Source organism: Dromiciops gliroides, chromosome 5 (genome assembly GCF_019393635.1).
Source record: "Dromiciops gliroides isolate mDroGli1 chromosome 5, mDroGli1.pri, whole genome shotgun sequence".
Classification (NCBI taxonomy): Eukaryota; Metazoa; Chordata; class Mammalia; order Microbiotheria; family Microbiotheriidae; genus Dromiciops; species Dromiciops gliroides.
The window spans coordinates 166,201,333-166,226,912 of NC_057865.1; the positions used below are offsets into that span (position 1 = coordinate 166,201,333).

General features: G+C 34.2%; 1 protein-coding gene across 6 annotated transcripts in view; it reads left to right on the top strand.

Annotated features, from left to right (window-relative positions):
- The window catches only part of UPF2 (UPF2 regulator of nonsense mediated mRNA decay), a 201,291-nt gene that overhangs the window by 93,840 nt on the left and 81,871 nt on the right, over positions 1-25,580 (top strand). For 5 of the 6 annotated variants that reach the window (XM_043966392.1, XM_043966388.1, XM_043966394.1 and 2 more), the window contains 6 exons: positions 1,584-1,723; positions 4,514-4,618; positions 4,942-5,040; positions 6,709-6,876; positions 20,380-20,521; positions 23,113-23,233. In XM_043966392.1, the coding sequence (XP_043822327.1) occupies positions 1,584-1,723; positions 4,514-4,618; positions 4,942-5,040; positions 6,709-6,876; positions 20,380-20,521; positions 23,113-23,233 (775 nt within the window). Of the gene's footprint in view, positions 1-1,583; positions 1,724-4,513; positions 4,619-4,941; positions 5,041-6,708; positions 6,877-20,379; positions 20,522-23,112; positions 23,238-25,580 lie in introns of those variants that run through there. The other variant, XM_043966391.1, reaches the window with a different exon arrangement.

Sequence of the window (25,580 nt, forward strand, 5' to 3'; positions counted from 1 at the left end):
CCTCTGTCTGAATTCCAATAGCAGTGATTATTTTTATTAGTTTTTGTCATTGACCATATGTACTTTCAAAATCATCTTTTGTATATCCTAGAGCCATAGGACTTGTCAACGATTCTTTCTACTCCCAACAGCATTAGTATGCACAAAATCATTTTTCTAGTACCTATGTGGTATCAGAGAGGAAGGGGAATAAAGAAAGATCTTGTAATTTGATAAACCATCTCTTATATTTTCCTGTGAAAATAATATTTAGAGAAAATGTAATGGATTTCAGGTAGTAAAACAATTTTTTTCAGTAAACTCTAGATAATAAGAGAAATAATTTTGCTTTATACAGTATTTGCTACAGTGATTCCTGTTGTTTGGCTTAAGTTAGGAACCGTGTGGTACGTGGGAAAGAGTAGTTGGCCAGAGGTCAGATGTTGAATTATTCTCACTGAGTCTTATTGGACCTTAAGTAAATTAGCCTCTGTTTTTTAATTTCCTTCCGTTAGAAGACTAGATTAGATAATCCCTAAGATTACTTCCATCTCTGTTTCTTTTAATAAATATTATCCATTACTTCTGTTCTGTATTGTGCAACATGCATTGTAGGGATACAAAAGTACTGTACAAGACAAGGTCTCTGCCCTAAAGTTGCTGTTAGGGAATATGAGTTTAATGCTCATGAATTAGAGAAATACACAAGAAAGTGCCCACTGGTAAATTGTATGGCATCCATGAGTTTAGCGTAAGCAAAAGCAGTAATGATTGTTAGAGCAGTCAGGCACATCTTTATGGACAAAATGGAATTGGGGTGGGTCTCAAAGAATTGATGGGGCAGGACTACATTGAAAGCAAAAAAGAACCATTTAAGTGAAGGTACAGAAGCAACAGTGACCTTGGACACAGTAATGATAGGATAAGGAAGAAATTGACATGAACAGAAAGTACATTAGAGAAATCTGGAAAGTTGAAAAGGTAGGGCTTAGCATTGTGACACATGCAGATCGACTCTTAATCATGCCTTTTCACTTCAGCAGTTAAATTCATAAGAGAGTCATGTGGGGCTTTGGAAGAGAGGTAGAAAATTGAAGATTTAATGAGATAAAAATCAGGGGATTATTCAAATTTTTTTGGTAAAAATTTAAAGGAAATTAATTGGGCAGTGGTGATATAAGATGGATTAGAATGTGGGAAAGACTGGAATCAAGTTGACTCTAGTAGGATGTTTTTATTAAAGGGTGTGTGTGTATGTGTGTAAACCATAACCAAAACTTGTGGCTTTTTTTCTTCTCCAGAATCTCAACTTTACCACCACCAACTATTCATATTTATGTAGTACCTTAAGGTTTAATTTACTAGGGGCAGCTAGGTGGCGCAGTGGATAAGAGCACTGGCCCTGGATTCAGGAGGACCTGAGTTCAAATCCGGCCTCAGCCGCTTAACACTTACTAGCTGTGTGACCCTGGGCAAGTCATTTAACCCTCATTGCCCCTCAAAACAAAAAACCAAACAAACAAAATATATCGTGTATGTTATGAGTTGAAATACTTCTTGAAAATTGCCTCATTTTATATATGTTTTGCTGCTTTAATTTTAAGGCCTTATGAATGACAAAGATTCAAAAGATTCCATGACAGAAGGAGAAAACCTTGAAGAAGATGAGGAGGAGGAAGAAGGAGGAGCTGAGACAGAAGAACAATCTGGAAATGAAAGTGAAGTAAATGAACCAGAGGAAGAGGTGATAACACTTTTATTTATAGCCAAGTTTATAAAAGGCATATTTGCTGAAGTGTAGTCTATATAAACCAAGCCTATTTCTAAGGTGACAACAATTTATTTTATCTCCCGTACTTTCTTTAAAAGTTAGTTCATATTCCCTTTATAGAGCTTATAAAGTGATGAAAAATATTGATAGGATCCTGTCGATTTTTTTTTTTAGTGAGGCAATTTGGGTTAAGTGACTTGCCCAGGGTCACACAGCTAGTAAGTGTTAAGTGTCTGAGGCCGGATTTGAACTCAGGTACTCCTGACTCCAGGGCCGGTACTCTATCCACTGCACCATCTAGCTGCCCGGATCCTGTCAATTTTAAACAAAAAAATAGGATTCATATCTTTCATACCCCTTTTTCTTAAACCCCCCTCCTTTTACAATATTACTTTATATATTGTATCATTTATGCCAACTCTAAATCTGGTCCTAATAATCTTGCTATGAATTTTAGATCTAATAGCATTAGAAATCTGAAATTCATTTACACTTTAATAATTGTAGACCTCTTTTGCTAGATACTGTTTTTTTCCCTTTGCTGGAAATAGGTCAGTACTAAATTAATGACTACAAGTCATTAAAAGTAAAACAGAAGTGACTACCTAAGGCCATTACATTTTTCTATATTTAAATGATAAAGGCTACAGCTATGTTTATACTTGTGTAAGATAATAGAAAACTTTTGCATGATTTGAAGCATGCTGTTAATATGGTGCTTTATAATTAAAAGGAGTGACTGTGGAAAAAATAGTGTATGTTGTAGTGCACAGTCCCATAGGGTTTTCATTAAATTTTACTTATTTATAGCAAGTATAGATGACATTTTAGAATCTTATTTTCTTTCTTTAGTCTGAATATTCCTTTGAAATAAGAGCAAGTTAGCCTATCAAATTTTATAGCTGTGCAAAACACTTCTGTAATTGGCAGCGTAATAGAAGGTCATTTTGCTGCTTCATTTTTATGTCAAGATGTTGTACATTCCTACACTATCTCTTCTCCCCTCTCTAAAATGGATCCTATATATATAAATTCATAATTTGGGGAGTGACTTTGTATTTAGCTATTACTTTATTTTAAGGGTGCCCCTTGAATATTTACTACAAAAAACTTTTAATAACACATAAGGTATTTTTTTCTGAATTAAAAAATATATATATGTATAAATCTGCCAGAGCTTTGACACTAGAAAGGAAAACAAACAATGTTTGATCTTCCTCATCTCCTGACAAAGTAAGACCACCTTCCTCCTGAATTGCAGAAGATAAAATAAAGAGAGGAAGAAATAGTAAGATAGGAAGAGCTATAAATGGTAATCTAGAACAATTTCCACCTGCTCAGAAGTGGGCTCAAATCCAAATCCTTCAGCCAAAAAGAACTTCCTTCATCATATTCTACCTTCAGGTCCTGAGTATGACTTTCAAAATGAATTGTTTATAACTTATTTCTGCTTTGTGTTATCCATCTAAAGACGACCACTAAGTAAGATTTCATTTTTAGACCAGGAGTTATTCCCTAAGAGGAGTGTGAATAGATTTCAGGGCAGTGCTGGGGGTGAAGGAGACTGATCTGTGAACTTGTTTGGGCAAATATTACATCTTTATCTCAACATATCTGATTTCTTTGGTATTCCTATGTATTTTTTTTAATGCATTTAAAAACATTTTGAGGAGTCCATAGGCTCAGACTGCTAAAAAGGAGTTTATGACACCAAAAAAAGGTCACAAACCCCTGCTTTAGGTCTTCCTGCTGCAACTTTAAAAATTTTTATTTCCCCCCACCTCCCTAGTAGTGTTTTTTATTTTTTCAAATGTGTTCTTATTGATGCATTTTGTTTTTATGTTATATTGATTTTCAAATATGTTCCTCCCCTTCCATGTAGTCTGTTGGCTATGTTTGACATTATGTGCAATGTTTTGGGGACCTTTTATAAATCATTTCTCAATACCACATAACAAAATTTGTTGCACTATAACCATAAAGTCACATATAACAAATTTGTTAGAACGAGGTAAAATTATTTAGTCTTCCCTTTTTCACTGTGTATGTGATATTGTCAGTTTTGAATGATCTCTGATGAAATTCTTATTCTGGCCAATACTTGTGGGTATCTAAACTAATCCATATTTGCAAATTACTTTCTTCCTTTTCAAACCTTTAATGGCAAAAATTTTAAGAAAAAAATCATACTTTTGATATAATTGCTTTAAAGGGTACACTAATTTGGCATTCCTAAATCTTTTTTAAAAAAACACTCAAAGACTGAGACTTCCTATAGTCACCTTGATACTTTCAGTCTGAGAAATAATAAATTAGAACACCAAATCGATTTCTTTAACAAAGTAAAGGGGACTTGAAAATGTTTTGCCACTGTAATCCTGTGTAAAAATCAGCCCCTTTTCAGATTAGTTTCATAGGAGAAAAAAAAAATGTAGGAGGTTCACAGAACTTGTTTTTTATTGAAAACAAGGAAGAGGCCCTACAAAGGATCTTTGTACTGTTTAGATCAATGGAAGATAATGAAGTGAGTTTTCAGCTACTGGTATTCAGTAAATGTTGCCAGCTAACATTGCGTTACCATTGTAAGCAGTCTACATAGTAGGCTGAATGAAACTCAAGGACAATAATTGATTATTCAGAACTGTTAGAAATCAGATTTGTAAAGCATGAATAACATCAGTGTTCACTGTTGACTCCTTACAATTGTATTCAGGTATGCTATGGTATTAACCTTAAAAAATAATTTTTAAAAAACAATTTTAGGAGGGTTCTGACAATGATGATGATGATGGAGAGGAAGAAGAGGAGGAGAATACAGATTACCTTACAGATTCCAATAAGGAAAATGAAACTGATGAAGAGAACACTGTATGTATTGCTGAGAAATTTGCCTTTGTAAATCACCATCCTTTTCATGATATTTCAGTGTTAGACATGGAAGTTCTATGTGCATTATGATGTATAATTGTGTTCTTTCAGATCCTTTCAGAAAATATGAATGATTGTAATGTAGTAGCCAGCTAAGCATTTCTTTATAATGCAGTTCTTTTTCCCGTAACTTTATTGAAAAATATTATAAAATACCCACTTATTCATTGCATTATTCTAGACAGTGTGCAAGAAAAATTGAAATGATCCTCTGTTGTCTAACAGTTTACATTTGAAATTTATAATTTTATGTTTTCACTAAGGAGGTAATGATTAAAGGAGGTGGACTAAAGCATGTCCCATGTGCAGAGGATGAGGATTTCATTCAGGCTCTGGATAAAATGATGCTGGAAAATCTTCAGGTATTAACTTTTGCTTTGTTTTCTTAAAGAATTCTAGTACAAATAAAATTATCTTACATCTAAATACCTAAAATGAAAGCATATTCAGATCATTGGTTAAGGTATAATAGAAGTAGTTAATTGTAGTATTACCCAGTGCAAATAAAAATCATCTAAATAGTTAAAGGTAAATTAGGATCATTGGATAATGGATAGTAGAATGTAGTTAAACATAAAATTGTCTGTGCCCACCTATCCGCATCTGTAGCAGGCTTTATACTCTACTCTGATGTTATTTGCAACACTGTTGCCCTAGTTTCAATCTAATCATCCATTTGAAATGAGCCAGGAAAAAATATCAGCAAATTTAAGGGTTTGGGTGAGCAGTACATCTTTAGTGCACCAGATAGTACTTAATCAAGAATCTTCTTAGTCAGACTTCACAGAAGACAGTTGGTTTCTAGAAGGATAGTAAGAATTTTGCATTGAAATAGTATGCTAATAATTAGTGATAACTTGTCTCTACTTTAGATTGTTATATGATCAAATTACATGGTTTTACATATTCATGAAACGATTTCACCTTCTTTGTTTCTTCTAAGGTCAGCTTCCTTAAAGCCTGCAGTAAAATATTACCTAGCGTTAAATATTTTTAGTGCAAACTCCTTTGTTAAAATAGGGCTCCTTTCTAAGGCATTGGATTAATAGAGTAAGAGTCTTAAATGCATGCTCTTGGTCCCAGAGTAAATTAATATACTCTCTATTAAACTTTAAATTAGTACAGTGAAAACATAATGGTCCTGATCTTGCTTTTTTCCTTTTTTTAAAAGTGCATTTGTTACTTCATGTGACTAAAATGCCATTTACTGTTTTGGGGGGGGAAATTTACTTATCTACCCTCTTTGTGGAAAAATGTACCTGCATGCCTATATATGCAACCTTCCCTACTCCAGCTGATTTATTATATAGAATCAGATTCATTATAAAGAGGCTAGCATTCTTTTTATGAACAAAGTCTTCCCTGAAATTCTTGTTCAGACATTGCTTTTATTTTTTGGCCATAAAATTGGTCTTTTTTCAATTTTATTTTCATTCTGTTTCTTTAAAATCTTAAAGAATAGGGGCAGCTGGGTGGCACAGTGGATAGAGCACTGACCCTGGCATCAGGAGTACCTGAGTTCAAATCCGGCCTCAGACACTTAACACTTACTAGCTGTGGGACCCTGGGCAAGTCACTTGACTCACTTAAAAAAAAAAATCTTAAAGAATATTTCCCTGGTGTTCCTGAATGCTTTTTATCTAGAATATAGCCATTTTAATTAGCTTTTATTTTCAGTAGTTTACTGTGACTTATCTTAAAACATGAAGATTTATTAAATGCTTAAAACTATGTTAAAATAATTTCTATCCTTTGTGCTTCTCTCTCATTTGTTTTCTTTTTCTTTTCTTTTCTCTGTGGGGCAGTGAGGGTTAAGTGACTTGCCCAGTGTCACACAGCTAGTAAGCGTTTTAAGTGTTGGAGGCCAGATTTGAACTCAGGTCCTCCTGAATCCAGGGCCAGCGCTTTATTCACTGTGCCACCTGGCCGCCCCCTATTTTGTGTTTTATAAAGTAAAACTACCCAAATTTGCTTTAAAAATTTAAGCATCTTATGGTATTTCGCCTGCTTTTTCACTTTCTTTTTCTAAGCAACGAAGTGGTGAATCTGTTAAAGTACACCAATTGGATGTCGCTATTCCACTGCACCTCAAAAGCCAGCTGAGGAAGGGCCCACCGCTGGGCGGTGGAGAAGGAGAGACCGAGGCAGGTGACACGATGCCATTTGTCATGTTAACTAGAAAAGGCAACAAGCAGCAGGTAAGAGCTAAGGAATATCGACTACTTAACTAACTGTGTACAGCACATGATTTGTTGCCTTATTTAGGAGCCTAAATTATTGCTGCAATTCCATTCTTATTTATTAAGGGAAAAAATGCCTAGGAATGTATATTTGAAAATATGTGTATTTCTTATTAGTTTTCTTTTTAAATTTTTATTTTATTTTCAGTTTGAATTTTTTCCTTTCTACCTGCCTACCTACTCACCCTAGCTCTACATTAAAAAACAATAAAAATCTACCTTCTTTCCCTTCTACTTCCTCCTTTTCCTACCATGCCTTTACCTGCATTAGTTATGTTTTTTTAAAAAAATGTATTCCGCAGTCTCTGTTCTGAATCTGTCACCTCTCTGTCTAAAAGTAGGTAACATGTTTCATCATGAGTCCTCTGGAACTGTGGTTGGACATTGTATTGATTAAAGTTCCTAAGTCTTGCAAAGTTGTTTTACTTTTACAATATTGTTGTCATTATATAAATTGTTCTCCTGGTTCTCCTCATTTCACTTTACATAAGGTCATACAAGTTTTCCTATGTTTCTCTAAAAGCATCCCCTTCATTTTTTACAGCACAATAGTATTCCATCACACTCATTTACCATGACTTGCTCATTCTTCCCCCAGTTTATGAATACCCCCATAGTTTCCAATTTTTTGCCACCATAAAAAGAGCTGCTATAAACACTAATATTTTGATTGCTTTAGCATTTGACACTATGGAAATCTTCTGTCCACATGGACCTAATAATTTTTTTGTGATTAAAAAAAAGCTGCTATAAATATTTTTGTACATCTTTGTCCTTTTCTTTATCTCTTTGGGGTATAAACATATCAGTGGTATTGGCTAGTTTAATAGATTTTGGAGCATAGGTCTAAATTGCTTTCCAGCATGACTGAACCAGTTTATAGCCCCACCAACAGTGCGTTAATGTATCTGTTTTTCTATAACTCTTTCAGCATTTGCATTTTCCTTTTCGTCTTTGCCAGTCTGATGACAGTTGTGGTTGAATTCCTTTAATTAGTGATTTGAGCATTTTTATAAATATGGCTATTGAAAACTTGAATTTCTTTTCCTGAAAACTGCCTGTTGATCTTCTTTGACCATTTATCTATTGAGAAATGATTTTAATTTTTATAAATTTGAATGTTTCCTATATATCTTCAAAATGAGACTTTTATCAGAGAAGCTTGGTGTAAAGAATACCAGTTTCCTACTTCTTCTAATTTTAGGTTTTTAAAATTTTTGTTTATACAAAATCTTTTTAATTTTATGTCATCAGAATTGCCCATTTTGTCTTCTGTGAATCTTTTTTTCTCTTGTTCGGTCATGAACTCTTCATTTTTCCATAGATCTTGCTGATAATTTCCTCTATGCTCTTTTAGTTTGTTTTTTATGTCACCCATTATGTCTAACTCATGAAACCATTTGGAACTTGTCTTGGTGTGTGGTGTTAAATGTTGCTCTTTACCTCATTTTGGTCAGTCTATTTTCCATTTTCCCAACAGTTTTTGTCAGATAAAGTTCTTGCCCTTGTAGCTGGGATCTTTGGGTTTACTAAACATTGGGCTACTGTGCACATTTGCTTTTTTCTTGTGTACTTAATCTGTTCCATTGATCAAGATCTACTTCTTAACCGGTACCAAATTGTTTCAAGAATTTTGACTGTGTGGTAAAGATTGAAATCTGGTATTGTGATGCACCTTCCTTCCCATTTTTTTCTTTTTCTTTTTTTTTCTTAATTCCCCTTGATAATTGACTTTTTGTTCCTCTAGATAACTTTTGTCATTATTTTTTCTAGCTTTACAAAGGAGTCATTTGCTAGTTTGATTATGTCACTGAATAAGTAGATTAATTTGGATAGCATTGTTGTTAGGATTTTAAAAAATTGACTTGACCTACCCATCAACACTTAATATTTCTCTAATAATTTAGATCTGTGTTCATATGTGTAAATGATGTTTTGTAATAGTATTCATATAGTTCCTGTGTGTGTATGTCTTGGCAGATAAAAGTATTTAATATTGCCTATAATTATTTTAAATCTCTTTCTTTTGGATTTTGTGGGTGATATATAGAAGTGCTTTTGATTTGTTTGGGTTTATTTTATTTCTTTCAACTTTGCTGACATTATGTTTTGACTAGTTTTTTGTTTGATACTCTAGGGTTCTTTTAAGCTATCACAGCATCTGTAAAAATAATGGTTTTCCCCCTCTTTGCCTAGGTTTATTATCTGAATTTCTTTTTCTTGTCTTATTATTCTTGCTAGCATTACTAGCACTTCGTTGAATAATAATGGTGGTAATGGACATCTTTGCTTTATCTTTAATCTTATTTGAAAGACCTCTAATTTATCCAGTTACAGATAATTCTAACTTTTGGTTTTAAATCAATTTAAATAGAGTCTAAAGATCATTTAAAGGAATGCTCAGTTTATTCACATGCTTTGTAGTATTTTTAACCAGAATGAGTGTTGTATTTTGTCAAAAGCCTTCTCTGAATCTATTGATATAATCATATGGTTTTTCTTGGTTTTGGTTTGAATATGGTCAATTATGTTTATAGTTTTTCTAATATTATTGAACTTATATTGGGTTTGTAGTTTAAATCCAACTTAGTCATAGAACACGATTTTGTGATATATTGCTATAGTTTTTTTGCTAATATTTTATTTAATTTTTTTTCATTAGTGTTAATTAGGGATACTAATCCTTTTTTTCATTTCACTTTTGAAAATGTTGAATTTAAGGATTTCTACAGAACTTCCAGTTTGAGATGTCCAATAAGTAGTTAGAGATGCAAGATTGGAGGTCAGCAAAGAGGTTAGGGCCAGATAAATAGATCTGAGAATCTTCAGCCTTGCAATGATAATTTAATTTGTAAGAGGTAATGAAATCACCAAATGAAATATTAAGAGAATGAGAAAAGGTCCCAGGACAGCACCCTTTGGGACACCCATAGTTGGTGGGCATGATTGTGATAAAGATCAGCCAGGGAGACTGAGAAAAAGAAATTAAGATAGGTAGGAGGAGAGCCAGGAGAGAGTATAGCATCATGAATCCCATAGAAAAAGGTATCAAGGAAAAGATTAACTGCTGCAGAGGGAAGGATGACAGTTGAGAAGAGGCCATTAAATTTAGCAGTTAAGAGATTCCTAACAACTGTGTAATTTAAAATTCTAAATGTGGGTCCTAATCTGTTCCCCCAATTTTGGGGGAAACTGACTAAAATCACTGATAAAACGAGTTTAAGTTTTTAATTGAAAGATAGAAAGATTGAGAACAGAATTCCTACAGCCTGGCAATCCTATTTTTCCTCAATTTCCCTGTGAAGTCCTCTGGAGTCTCTCCTCCACCATGGTGAAGTCAGGAACCAAAAGAGACAGAGCTCTCTGCACAGGCTCTCCTTCTTCCTTCCTGTCCCCTCCCAGAAATGGGAGGTTCTTCAAGCTGGTTGGTTGACTGGGCCAGAAGTTCAAAGTTTTTTTTAGCTTCTGAGAACCATGCTATCTTAAGTACTCTCAAGTATCAGTCAGATGTGTTTAGAATCTAGTCAACTAGTAATCCAGTCAAATCAGCCAGTAATCCATTCAGGTGGGCTCCTAAGTATCTGCCAAATCTTATCTATCACATTCCATTATCTTGACACAACTTTAAAGGGATCAATTTCAGTTGAATAGTGAGTTTGGAAGCCAAACTGTAGAGAGGTAAAAGGGGAATGAGTGGGAAACCTAGGTGGCCTTCTCAGTGTGAAGTGTAATATTTGACACATTTGCTTGTGCATACTTAAGTAGTAGTTGAAAAAACATTTTGGTGATAGAGTAAATAGAAAACATACATACTTGGAAAAAACTGGATTTTTAAAATGCCCCAAATTGTTAAGCCGAAATTCTAAACTTATTTTATTTTTGTTAGTGGGCTTATTTTATGTTGTTTTTTGATTCAGAAGGAATGGATTGTAATGTAAACATGTTTAAGGGATTTGTTTCTATAAATTAAAGCATGACTATATATAATTTTATATATATATACGTATATATATATATAATTTCCGAGATTATCAAGAGCAATTGTTATTTAAGTATAAATGAGAATCGATTAAAATAGCTTGATTATAAAATGAGTTTTTAACCTTTACAATTTTCTTGATATTTTGAAGAATATTCAGTTTTAAGAGCATTATGTGAAGAAAAATGACTGTCATTTTGTGGTCCAAAAAATAAAGTGTATCTTGTTCTGATTCTTTTTTTTTTTTTTTAATACTTTATTTGCTTTTGGGAGTTGGTTCTTCTGGCAAAGATTCTTTGGTTTTTCTAGAAATGTGAAATGTGTTGCCTTATAGGAATCTTTGATTCTTGAGTTAGTGAAAGGCCTCTTTGTCTGCAGTTTGTGTTCAGAAATAACTTTCTTCTGGCCATTTGTAAAAGGAAAATAAACACTGAGAGAGAGGTGGTGTTGAAAATAAAATAATTGCTTTCTAAGCTTTTTATATACCTGTATTCAGGTTGTATATTAAATTATGAAATGAAGAAAAAAATTATGTTCTTTAACAGAAAACTTGATGTTGTAATGTTGAATACCCAAGAAATCTACCTTTTAAACTAAATTTGTTAATTTTTGTCACAAAAAGATGCATAGTATATTTTTCATCTTAAGGTCAACCTTATGGTCATCCCTTTTAAGATAATGACTAGACAACTTCATCAAATATGGTTGTCTGAAAATTTAAAAATTGTTCCAGACCAAATAAATAATGATCAAGTAATCCATGGAGAAACACTATCACAAGTGATTTCTTCCATCCCAGGGAACAACATTATGACAAAAGGTACCATAAAAAATGAAGCAATATAAATACTAAACCAATATGCACCAAATGCCATAGCATCTAAATTTTTAAAGGAAAAGGTAAATGAATTACAGGTGGAAATAGATAGTAATATTATGATAGTGGGGGGGCTTGAACCTACCCCTCTCAGAATTTGATAAATCTAACCAAAAAATAAATAAGAAAAGTTGAGGTCAATAGCATCTTAGATAAACTAGATTATGATAGCTATCTGGAGAGAATTGAATTGGATTAAAAAGGAATACTCCTTCTCAGCAGTATATGGCAACTTTACAAATTTTGACCATAAATTAGGGAATAAAAATTTTATAGTTAAATGCAGAAAACAAATATTAAATGCCTCCTTTTCAGATCATAGTGCAATAAAAATTATATTCGATAAGTGTCCATGGAAACAGATTGAAAACTAACTGGAAGGGACAGCTAGGTGGCACAGTGGATAGAGCACCAGCCCTGGATTCAGGAGGACCTGAGTTCAAATATGGCCTTAGACACTGGGCAAGTCACTTAACCCCAATTGCCTCGCCCTCCCCTCCCCCCCCCCTCAAACAACAACAACAACAACAACAAAACACCTAATTGGAGACTGTGGAGACACAAAAACCTAATCTTAGAGAAACGAGTAGGGTGAAGAACAAATTATAGAAACAGTCAATAATTTCATTAAAGAGAATAACAATAATGAGATGACATATCAAACCTATGTATGTGATGCAGCAAAAGCAATAATCAGAAGAAAATTATCTCTAAATGTTTGTTAGTAAAATAGAGAAAAAGCATACCAGTGAATTGGGTATGCAATTTTAAAAAACTAGAAAAAGAACAAATTGGAAATCTTAAAAATTAAAGGTGAGATTAATAAAAACAACTGTAAGAAAACCATTGAATTAATAAATGAAACTAAGAGTTGTTTTTATGGGGGAGTAACCATAAAATAAATTATTGTTTAGTATGATTTTAAAGAGAAAAAACCCAAATCAGTAGTATTAAAAATTAAAAGGGTGAATATACAACTAATGAAGATGAAATCAAAGCAATTATAAGGAGTTGTTTTGCCCAATTAAATGCCAATAAATTAAACAGTTTAAATAAAATGGAAGAGTATATACAAAAAATATAAACTGTCTAGATTAACAGAAGAGGAAATAAAATATCTAAATGTGTGTTAGAAAAAGAAGTTGAACAGGCTGTAAATTAATTTCCTAAGCAAAAAGCATCAGGACCAGATGGATTAACAAGTGAATTGCAGCAAACATTTAAAGATCAACCAATTCCAATATGAAACAAATTATTTGGAATAATAGCCAAAGAAAGAATCCTACCAAACTCCTTTTATGACATGGTACTGAGACATAAATCAGGAAGAACAAAAACAGAGAAAGAAAAGTAATTTCATGAATGAATATGGATGCAAAAGTCCTTCATAAAATACCAGCTGGGAGACTACAATATATTACAAAGATTATACATTGGGACCCATTGGGATTTATACCAGGAATGCAGTTTAACATAAGGAAAACTATTATAATAATAGATTATATCAATAACAAAAGTAACAAAGTTCATATGGTTATAGCAATAGATGCAGAAAAGGCTTTTAATAAAATACAATACTTATTCCTATTAAAAACACTTGCAAGCATAAGTATAAATGGATTTTTCCTTAAAATGATAAGAATCATCTACCCAAAACTATCAGCAAGCATTATTTGTAATGGGGATAAGCTAGAAGCCTTCCCAATAAGATCAGGAAAGAAATAAAGATGCCCATTAACGCCAGTATTATATAACATTGTATTAGAAATGCTAGCAGGGGCAGCTAGGTGGCACAGTGGATAAAGCATCGACCCTGGATTCAGGAGTACCTGAGTTCAAATTTGGCCTCAGACACTTGACACTTACTAGCTGTGTGACCCTGGGCAAGTCACTTAACCCCAATTGCCTTACTTAAAAAAAAAAAAAGAAATGCTAGCAATAGCAATAAGAGAAGAAAAAGAAATTGAAGGAATCAGAATGGATAGAATGGACAATGAAATGAAGTAATAAACTGTCTCTTTGTAGACATTATTATAACATACTTGGACAACTTTAAAGATTCAACTAAAAAGCTTAGTGCAAACAATCAATACTTTTAGCAAAGTAGCAGGATGTAAAATAAACCCACATAAATCATCAGCATTTCTATATTATCAACAAAACTTTGCAAGAAAAGATAGTGAGGTAGCCCATTTAAAATAACCATAGACAATGTAAAATACCTTGGAGTATATCTACAAAATGAATCCAGGAACTATGTGAACATAATTATAAAACACCTTTTTGGGGGGGGGGTGAGGCAATTGGGGTTAAGTGACTTGCCCAGGGTCACACAGCTAGTAAGTGTTAAGTGTCTGAGGCCGGATTTGAACTCAGGTACTCCTGACTCTAGGGCTGGTGCTTATCCATTGCGCCACCTAGCTGCCCCTATAAAACACTTTTTATACAAATAAAGTCAAATTTAAATAATTGGAGAACTATTAATTATTAATGGGTAGGTAGAGCCAATATAATAAAAATGACAATTTTTCCTAAACTAATCCATGTATTCAATGCCATCTCAATTAAATTACCAAAAAACATTATTCTACTGATCTAGAAAAAATAATAACAGAATTCATTTGGGAAAACAAAAGGTCAAGAATATTAAAGGAATTAAGGGGGAAAAAATGTAAAGGGAGGAAATTTAGCAGTACCAGATCTTAAACCATACTAAAAGACAGTAATTGTCAAAATTTTCTGGTACTGGCTTAAGAGATAGAAAGGTAGATCAGTAGCACATAATTATAGTAACCTTGTGTTTGACAAATGTAAAGATTTAAGCATTTGGGATAAGATTTCATTATTTGGTAAAAATTGTTGGGAAAGCTGGAAGGTGGAAATTGGGCCAAAATCTTACCATTTACCAAGATATGGCCAAAATGGATACATGATGTAGACATAAAAGGAGAACATGGAATGTATTACCTATCAGACTTTTGGTGAGGAGAACAATTTTTGACTAGACAAGAGTTAGAGAGCACTGTAAGGTGTGAAATGGATAATTTCAACTACATTAAATTTTGTATAAATAAAACCAAGATTAGAAAGAAAACTGGGAGAAAATGTTTATAGACAGTTTCTCAGATAAAGGTCTTATATTTCAATTATAAGGAATTTTATCATTTATAAGAATATAAATCATCCCTCAATTGATAAATGGTCAAAAGAAATAGGTAGTTTTTCAGTCAAGAAATCAAAATTTTATATGTGTATGTGTGTGTGAAAAATGTTCTAAATAACTGTTGATTAGAGAAATGCATATTAAAAATTTGAGATTCATCTCACATGTGTCAGATTGGTTAAAATTATAGAAGGGGAAAGTGACAAGTGTTGGAGGGGATGTTGAAAAATTGGGACTCTAATTCACTGTTGATAGAACTGTGAACCATTTCGGAGAGCAATTTGGAATTATACCCAAAGAATTATAAAACTTTAACCCAGCAATGCCATTATTAGGTCTATTCCCAAGTTAACTAGGGAAAGAAGAAAATAACTTATATGTTATAAAATATAGCAGCTTTCTTTGTGGTGGCAAAGAACTGGAAATTGAGGGGGATGCTAGAAAAACATGGAAAGATTTGCATGAAATAATGAACAAAATGAGCAGAACCAAGAAAACATTGTACACAGTAACAGCAATAATTGTTCTAAGAAAAAATTTGAACAACTCAGTCATTTTGAGTATTATAAATACTCAAATCAGCTATAAAGGATTTATGAAGGAAGATGCCATCAAGATCCAGAGGAAGAACTGAAAAATAAATGTATAGTATGTTTTAACACATATACACACACACTTGCACGCCCGCACACACGCACGCATCTAATGGTAGCCACTCTGTAGAACAGAGTGGAGAGGGAGTAAGAAAAAAACACACACAGCAGAGGAACATAAGAAAACTTAGAAGGAAGTACAGAAAAGCAGAGTAGCTTTGAAAATGATGGGTAGTACTTATTACATAGTTTTTCCAACAAAGTAAACCATGTGAAACGTAAATGTATAATGAATCCTTTTGCGTTGTGCTGTGTACATGGAAATGGTTTTTTTTTGTTTGTTTTTGGGGGGTTCTTTTTGTATTTAAGTTCAAAATGAAATGTTAAAGTTAAAAAAAAAACCTGACTTGTAAAAACAGGTCAAGAAGAGAGAATTTAAGAATCATGGGACTCTCTGGAAACAATGATCAGCATGAAAACCTGGATAATATTTAAGAAAGCACAAATAATTTCCCAGATATATTAGGACTAGAAGACAAAGTGAAAATAGATTTTACAGATTACATTTTGAAAGAAATTCCAAAAGGAAAAGTCCTAGGAATGTTCTACTAAGGAAAGAACCTAATAAGAAAAAAACTTTTCTTTTCCTGTTGATTTCTTTAATGTGGTAACATGGCAGTGGATAGAGTTCTGGGCCTGGAGTCAGGATGACCTGAATTCAAATCTAGCTTCAGACACTTACTGGCTGTATGACCCTGAGCAAGTAACAACCCTGTTTGCCTCTGTTTCCTCATCTGTAAAATGAACTGGAGAAGGAAATGGCAAACTAATCCAGTATCTTTGCCAAGAAAACCCCAGATGGGGTCATGAAGAGTCAGACACAATTGTACAACAAATATGGTAACATATGAGAAGAAAGCATCTTAGAAGACAGTATGGTTCTGAATTTGTGATCAGAAGACCTACCTTCCAGTATGGGCTCTGCCACTTAATACTGCCTGAGTCACCATCAGACTAGGCACTTAGCCTTAGGGATAGGCTTCACTTGCCTTATCTGTGAAATGGGGTTGGACTAGATCAGGCAACGAGCATTTATCAGTCACCTGCCATGTGTGAGACCCTGGTCACAAAGACAAAAACAGAAGTCCCTTCCCCTCAAACAGCATTCATTCTAGAAGTATAGATGGAATAAATAAAAGGTGGTTTGGGGAAGGAGCACTTGCAACAGCTGGGGGATCAGGAAAGACTTCATTCAGAAGGTAGTCCTCAAAGTGAGTCATGAAGGAAACTAATGAAATTTATGAGATTGAGGGAGGGGGTGTTGGTGAAGTGGGGAAGAAGTGGAGTATTTTAAGCACTAGGGAAAGCCAGTTCAAGGGAATGGTGAAATGGTGATGGAGTGTTATGTTCAAGGCACAACAACAAAACCAGTTTTGCTGACCCTTAGGTTTGAAGAGGGTGTGTGTGTGTGTGACATATATATCATAGACAGACTGGAAGGGGTCAGATTGTAATAGGCCTTAAAAGTCAAACACAAGAATTTATATTTTATGGATACTAGCAAGAATAGGAAGGTCCTGGAGTTTAAAAAGAATAGAGTGATGTGGTTAGCTGACCTACACTTAAAGAAAATTACTTTGGCATCTGTGTGAAGGATGGATTGGAGTAGGGAAAGACTTGGCAGAGAGACCAATTAGGACTAAGATTCCTTCAAGTTTTAAATCTGTGATCCAAAGACTAGCATTATAACATCTAGATTTCATGTAATGCAATTCCTTTTTCTTTGTTTTGTTTTTGGTGAGGCAATTGGGGTGAAGTGACTTGCCCAAGGTCACACAGCTAGTAAGGGTTAAGTGTCTCAGGCTGGCTTTGAACACAGGTCCTCCTGACTCCAGGGCCAGTGCTCTATCCACTGCGCCACCTAGCTGCCCCCAATTCCGTTTTCTTACTGAATAAAAATGGATTGTCAGTCAATAAGAGCACTGCAGAATGCCACCTAACTGTTCAGTAAAATAGAAGGTTCTCTCTAATGAGCAATGTGATAACATTTAAGCATTTCAACTTGTTGTCTCTCTCCATTTCTCCATCTTCTGCCCCTGAAAAGAAATTTAGTGCTTTAGTAGCATGAAGAAAAAGGACATGTTAATTTTTAGCAAAAAACAAAACCTTATTTGGTCCTCTCACCTCCTATATCTTTGTAGTTTCACCGAGGAATTGCTCGGTCCTAACTAGAATCCCTACATGATATGTAGACTAGGGTGATAAATATTTCTATTTTTTGTTTCTTTGTTTTTCTACTTTAATGATCATTCTGATATTGACAACTCCTATTATTGATTTTTTTGCTTCATTAATCTGCCTTTGCTAATCTGTTTTGTAGAGCCTACAATCAGTCAGGCAGTAAGCATTTATTAAAGACCATATGCCATTAAGAAGCACTGTGGTGTGGTGGATAGAGTGAGGAGGACATGGCTTCAAATTCTGCCTCTATCACTAGTTATATGGTCATCAGCAAGTCACTTGACCTTTGTAATAGTCTTTATCAGTAAAACTGGGATAATACCCTGTAGTAAATATACTTCACAGAAGTATAGTAAGTCTCCAATTAGAGTGTATGTAAAGTGCTTGCAAGCCTTAAACATTATAAAAACATCAGTTGTTATGATCTATTTTATATCATATTGGCAGGGTTGGTATATTATGGCTGCTTTTTATGATTCTTTTACCATAAAAAGAACAGTGTAATTAATTACCTTCCTCTACTTTCCTTCCTCCTGACATCTCCACCACCTCTGCAACCTCACTCCTAAGTTCTATGAACCTTTCTTAATTTAAGGAGGTGGTTTGTTTCTCAAAGATCTCTGACTTAATAATTCACGATGAGTAAAGGATCTTTTCTACCAAAGTGATATGGGAATATGGATAGGAAAATAATGAAGTTGGTATATGAAAACAGGGAATGTATTTTGAGACAGGTAAATAGGAATCCTGGTAGTCAAATCACTTTGAATTCAGATTTTAATTTGCCTTTGTGTCTCTTTGATATGAAAGTTGCTTTCATGAAATGGGTGTTGGTTTTTCAGTATAGTATATAAAATCGAGTAGTTGTCATTCTTACTTTGTCATTTTTTCCGTGAAAAGAAATGACAGTTGGGACATGTTCTAGGAGGATATGGATGATGATTTTTAAACAATGAATTATTTTATGTGTGTGTGTGTGTACATACACGACCTTCACACACACACCCCTCCCCCCTCTATATATACATACTTTTACACACACACACACACACACACATATTCCTCACTTAGTTTCTCACTGTATCTTCCCTCCTACATGAATCAATTCATCTATGATTATTTTCTTTTTTTTTTTGCATTATTTATTTATTTATTTATTTTTCCCGTTACATGTAAAGATAGTTCTCAACTTTTGTTTATACAAGCTTTCCAATTTCAGATTTTTCTCCCTCCCTCCCTCCCCGTCCCCTAGACAGCAGGTAATCATGATATAGGTTTTTATATATATATATATATATATATATATATATATATATATATATATATATATATATATATATATATATATATACACACACACACACACACACACATAATAACCTTAATCCTATTTCTGCATTAGTCATGTTATAAGAGAAAAATCAGAGCAATGATGAAAAACCTCAAAATAGAAAAAACAACAGCACCAAAAACAAAAGAAATAGTATGGTTCATTCAGCAGTATGATTATTTTCTAATAGAGATTTCTACATGTCTCCTCTTTGCATATTTTGTAATAAAGAGAGACTTTAGCTATCTGGATATCTGTTGGATGTCTCTTCTCCAAAAAGGAGGAAGTGACAGGAAAAGGGAGGAAACATGTTTCACCTAGTAGTGAAGGAAGGTAGTCAGATTAATTTAAGAAAACATAGGCCAGGTGACTTAAATGGATTTATATAAGGCATACTTGTCAGATTTCCATCTGGCATCAGATTGGGAGGGATTGATAATATTATATCTCAGAATTTAAAATCAGAATGTTCTGAACATAACAACTTACTGGTTGGAATTTAACAGATACAAATGTAAAAGTCTGTATTTAAGGTCAAAAAATTTCTTTTACATAAGTATAGAATTGGATTTTGTGATCAGATGTTCGGGATTTGAGAAGACTGCAAGCTTAATAGAAGCCAGTAGTTATGTGCAGCTAATTGCTTTTAGGATGTCTAGTGGAAAGCTTCTTACACTGTGGGTCACAATCACATATGTGGTCGTGTAATTGAATGTGGGGGTCATGAAAAATTTGGCAACAGTAAAAGGTTATATATACCTATTTTATATACCTATATACCTGGCATCATGTAAAAATTTATCAGGCAAAAAGGGGTTGTGAGTGGGAAAGGTTTAAGAAGCCCTTGTTTAGTATATAGTTCAGGCATACGGTAATTAGAACAGTCTCCAAACCAGATGGAGCTGGCAAGAAGTAAGCCTCCCTATCAATGACGTTATCGGATGACCTCTACTCAAGATTTTTCTAAGAAGAAAATCTACTTTGGATGAGTTGTTGAACTTGATGATTTTTAAATTTTAACTCTTAAAATTCATTGATTCCATTTCACTGTTATTTGTTACCTAATAATGTTAATATTTGAATTTCTTTGGGCTTTCTAAAGTATCTGGTTGTTTCTGTTGTATAATATGGAAAGAAATAACTGATTTCCTGTTGCTCCCTCCTCCCAACCCTCTCTTGCCTAATATTTGTTAGTACCATTAGGTTATATATCTTAATGATCTTCATTTCTCAATCTTTTCTTCAAGTTGGTTTTTATGGTTCTGTGTTTTCTTTCAGTTTAAGATCCTTAATGTACCAATGTCGTCCCAACTTGCTGCAAATCATTGGAACCAGCAACAGGCAGAGCAAGAGGAGAGAATGAGAATGAAAAAGCTCACACTGGATATCAACGAGCGTCAGGAACAAGAAGATTATCAAGGTTTGGAAACTCGTAGAAAAGAGAAGTGCATATTCTTCTGTTAAAAGTTATCAAGCTGGGGCAGCTAGGTGGTGCAGTGGATAGAGCACCGGCCCTGGATTCAGGAGGACCTGAGTTTGGGTCCGGCCTCAGACACTTAACAATTACTAGCTGTGTGACCCTGGGCAAGTCACTTAACCCCAACTACCTCACCAAAAAAAAAAAAAAGTTATCAAGCTAAACAAACTGATGAGCAGAAGTTTCATGCTTTTTAAAAAACAAACAAGGGATTAGTATCAAAGTCCCCGTGTTATGCTCACTTAATCTTGTCTTATTTATTAGACAACTTATTTTAAAAAGGAAGTTCCTTTGAAAGCATTAAAACTTCCACCTGCCTTGTTCTACCATCTTTCATTATTTTCTTGAGAAATTGGTAGCATGCTGCCGGTTCCACGCTTAGTTGGACTCGCATGCAGAGTGGTACATACTAGGTGAAAGTAAGATAATAGTTGATTTCATTCTCTGATTATAGTATGAATATTTATGAGAGTATTACCTTATAAGTAAATGAAACAATTTTTATGCATGATCAGTGTACTAAGTGATAATTAGATGGAAATGGTGAGTAATTAATGTAAACTATTATAATAATTTTTTTTTTGCTGTACCAAACATTACTAGATTCATCTCTGGTGAAACAAGTGAGGAATTTGGTAAAAATATTTAATATCTCTGAAGTTCCTCTGAAGATTATTGGAGCTATAACTCAGGGAAGGCTATCCAGTCAACCTCTCTACTTCTGAAATATTCTAGTATCACAGTCAGATTATCTCACCTTCTTCATTCTCTCATCAGTATCATCCTGCCAGCCCCAATTCCCCACCCTTTCCTATACCTCAAAAAAATTTTCCCTCAGTGTTCCAGTCTGGAACCTGATGTATAGGATATTCTAGTCTAGTCTTTTCCCTTCCATAATAGTAGGAATAGCTTCTAGGGAAATGGAGAGGTTTGTTTCTCCTTAAGTTAGGCCATATGTGGGACTACAGTGCATATCCTGTCCTGTCTCCTAAAACTTTGAGGAGAGGTATATATGTTGGCCAAGGACTCCTGGAATAAATGACCATGGATGCTTCTACATTAGTCTCAGCTACTTGTATACCCCCTGGGTATTGAAATTTTCATAGCACCCTCAGAGGAAACTTCCCGAGCCACTTTGTAACCAGAGGCCAGAAATATTTACTTTACCCCCTTTGCCAGGTCCTCTCATATATAGAAGCTTAATGGGATAATTTAAGGATTGACTTGTGTTATGCTCCTTCTCCCCCCACCCTACCTCTCCCTTTCTTTCCACAAAGTAAACACATCTAGGGAAAATATTGTTCACTTATGTTAATAAGAATAAATTTAATTAAATTGTTTCCTAGATGTTTTAATGAGGATGGGTCGAGTAGCAGGAATTTGGATGGTCATGCCTGAATGGGTCACTATGTAGAGGGCTTTGAAGATGAAGCTCCTCCAGGATAAGGAACAGGCTTTGCTAAGAGGTAGAAGGGTAGTTGTTAGCAGAGGCAATCCCTTCTTTGAAGTTTTGCCTAGGCGATGCCCTGTCTTCTTCCCTTCTCCCAGAGACAAAGGACAGCTATCTTTTAACATGTTGTATCCCTACTCCATTACCCTAGTCTGTCTGAAAAAGTAAAAACAAGGGGCAGTGATGATTTGCCAAGGAGCCTGAGGTATCTTTACAAGACCTAGAATTAGTACAGACAACAAAAGTGTGTGTGTATGTATTTTATCCCTTCATGACTGCACATATAGCTTAGGTACACTGTTAGTGTGTACTTAAAATATGACCATATTTGTTTCTGCCAAATATGGCTTACTTTAAATTATTCTAGACCTCATGACTCTGAGACACAGCAGTACAAACCTGGAAATAAAGTTTACATTCTTATTCCAGAATGCCTTGGGTGATTGCGCATATTCATAGTTGAGGCACATGTTCAGTTTTGATTTTTCCCAGGGGATGAAGGACCAGCTCTGACTCAGTCATCCTAGTTGGTATGATACTCACTTATGTTTGCCCTAGTTTGGAGGATTCCAAAGTACATGAATTAGCTTTCTTTCCTCTGTCCCCATAAAGTCTAGCAATCTAGAGAAAGATAATGATTCTTTTCTTAGCATAGTATATATCCTCATCAGTATACTTTTTAATATTCATGCTTAGTGAGCCTGGCACCCAGATTCAAATCAGTAAATATTTATTGGAGTACCCATTTTTGGCACGAGAGAATTGTACATAGACTTCCATGGTAGTGTGATAGAACCAGGTTATTTTGTTCTGCTGATAGGATCATTCTTCTCAAGGGATGACTACTTTGCTTACCAGTAGTATTTAAATTATCAATAAAGTGATCGTTGGGTATTGAAATTATCTTATACTCTAAAGTACTCCTATGGAATCTTTAACTCATTTTAAGTGGAATTAGGATTCCTCCCCCCAAAGTTGGTGCTACTAGCTTGCAAAATGGTTAAAACTTGATCACCCCAGGATCTAAGAGCATTTTACTAAAGTTAATTATTGTTTGGTTTTTTAAAAATGCACATAATTCCAGAGATGTTGCAGTCTCTCGCACAACGTCCAGCTCCAGCAAACACCAATCGTGAGCGAAGGCCCCGTTACCAGCATCCAAAGGGAGCACCTAATGCAGATCTAATCTTTAAGACTGGTGGGAGGTAAGACCATCTTTTGTTCATTCACCTTGAAAAAATGGACCTAGGATTTCTTTGCTCTAGGGAACTCCCATTGAGGAAATTCCTTTGACCATGCAGATTAGCACCTGCTCCATAACTTGAAGGCCCAGAGAGCTGCCTCAGGCATTTATTGGCAATCCATTTTTATTGTGTCTAAATAAATCAATAGTTCTGCATTGCAACTATATAAACATCAAGCATCTATATCCAAAGAACACTCTTCTAGGTGCTGATTATTTAACTAAAGACAATGCTTAATCAGTATTTTCTTATAGTTTTAGTTTTGCAAATGTTTGGGGGAAAAGAATATTTTTTTGACAATGATGCTTTCTTTAAAAATTGATTTTAACAGCACACATTTTGGTTTCATGTCATCATGGGTAAACTTTTTGGTTTCTGCTACTTTTCTTTTTACATTTCCTCTAAGATTCTAGTTACAGGTAGGCCTGATTATACTTTTTGTTTTCTGATATGCCAGGACCAACTGAAATGACTTTAATGTTACAAAAAAACAGTAATGTATTCATTTTTTAGGTATGTGGTTGGACTTTGTTTAAGATGTATGTTTTGGTTTTGAAGTTTCCTGGTGGGATCCATGCCAAGGTTACTTAAAACCATTTGAGTGTATTATTTTTGATAATTAAATTTGTATTAAGAGCCTCAAATTAAGCCATTCCTCAGTATTTCAAGTTATTGTTATGGCTCCCCTGGTATTTTATTTAAATACCCAAGTTGTTTTAAAGAATTCTGGAAAGTGAAGTAACTTTGGTTTTCTCATCTTTATAAATTGATGCTTAGATTACATACTTTCTTTGCTAGTTTTACTATACCTTTTCTCTTAAACTATGAGGGCAGGGACTGTGTCTTATCAGAATTTTTTACTTCCCTAGTACTTAGCTTGGTACTCACTGGACCAGAGGTGCATAATTAATGTCCGTTCTATTGAATTTATCTTTTATGATGTGTGAAATAGCCCATGACGCTTTTTTAAATATGACCACTATATTTATATTTTTACCAATTTATGAGGATGGTCGTCTAAATATATCCTTTCTATACATGAAAGAAATAGTGGAAGATGGAAGTAGGGGGTCAGTTCTAAGTCCATACTTAAGGAGTAGCCGTTATGTAGAACTGCCTCCATCTGAGCATAGTAGTTTGCTTCTTTAAGAAAAAAAAATATTTCTTTGAATTGCATGCTTATAGGCAACCCTAACTAAATTCTTTTACGAAAATTGGTTTGTCATGGCAGTTTGAGTTTCTGTTCTTTAACATCTGTTGAGTTTGACTTTTTAAAAAACCTAGTTAAATTAGAGAAATGAAGTAGAAAGATATCTGATTAGATATAACAAGATGTTAGGGTTTAAAAAATTGTCTAAGTGCTCATTACAGTCTGTTTTTATTGGTGATTAAATATAGAAACTAGGTTAATAAGCAGTGAAAAATGTAAATTCCTTGCTATTACTGTAGATATTTTTGCAGTTTATAAAAAAGTAGCTTTGAACACCTAGAATCTTCTTGGTAACAGCTCTTTTCTTCCTGTCACTTCTAAAATCTTGGGCTTTTCTTTTATCCCAAGGATGTTGTTCACTCATTTGACCTTTGTTTAGGTGGCTGGCTAAAATTATGAATCATGTTAGAATTTCCATTTCACTGAATTTTTTTATTCAGACTCAACAATTTTCTCATCTCTTATTGCTATCTGTTTTCCTTTTCCCAGTCATAAAACTTTAGGCTGTTGTGATCTTTGAAATAAAAAATTCTGGAGAGACTACCCTACTGATTTGCTTTCTAGAGTAGAATTTTGTTCCTACAACAAATTTTCAAGAGCTTACCATATGTGTAGCACTGTCCTGGCTTTTTTTCTGAGTATCCTATATGTTCTTTTCTCTCTGGTTTTCATTTCATTACTCTTTTGGTTCTTCTACCTGTCTGGCTTCTCCTTTTCAGTCTCCTTTGTTAGATCATCAGCCATGATCTATGCCCTGTGTATATATCAAAAATCTATATCTTTGGCCCTTTTCTCTTTCTGTATTCTTTTTTGGATCTTACTAGCTTTCATAGGTTCAGTGATCTTTATATAGATGATTCCCACAGATATGTATCTAGGTCTGCTCCCTCTTCTGAGTTCCAGTACCATATCACTAAGATTTTTTACACTGAATGTCTTGTAAATATTTCACACTCATCATATTCAAAATGCACCTCATTATCTTTTCTTCCAAACTCATCTGTCTTCCTAACTTCTCTACTGGTTTTTGGTACCACCATCCTTAAATTTACCCATATTAGTAACCTCAGAGTAATCTTCAACTTTTACTTCTTCCTT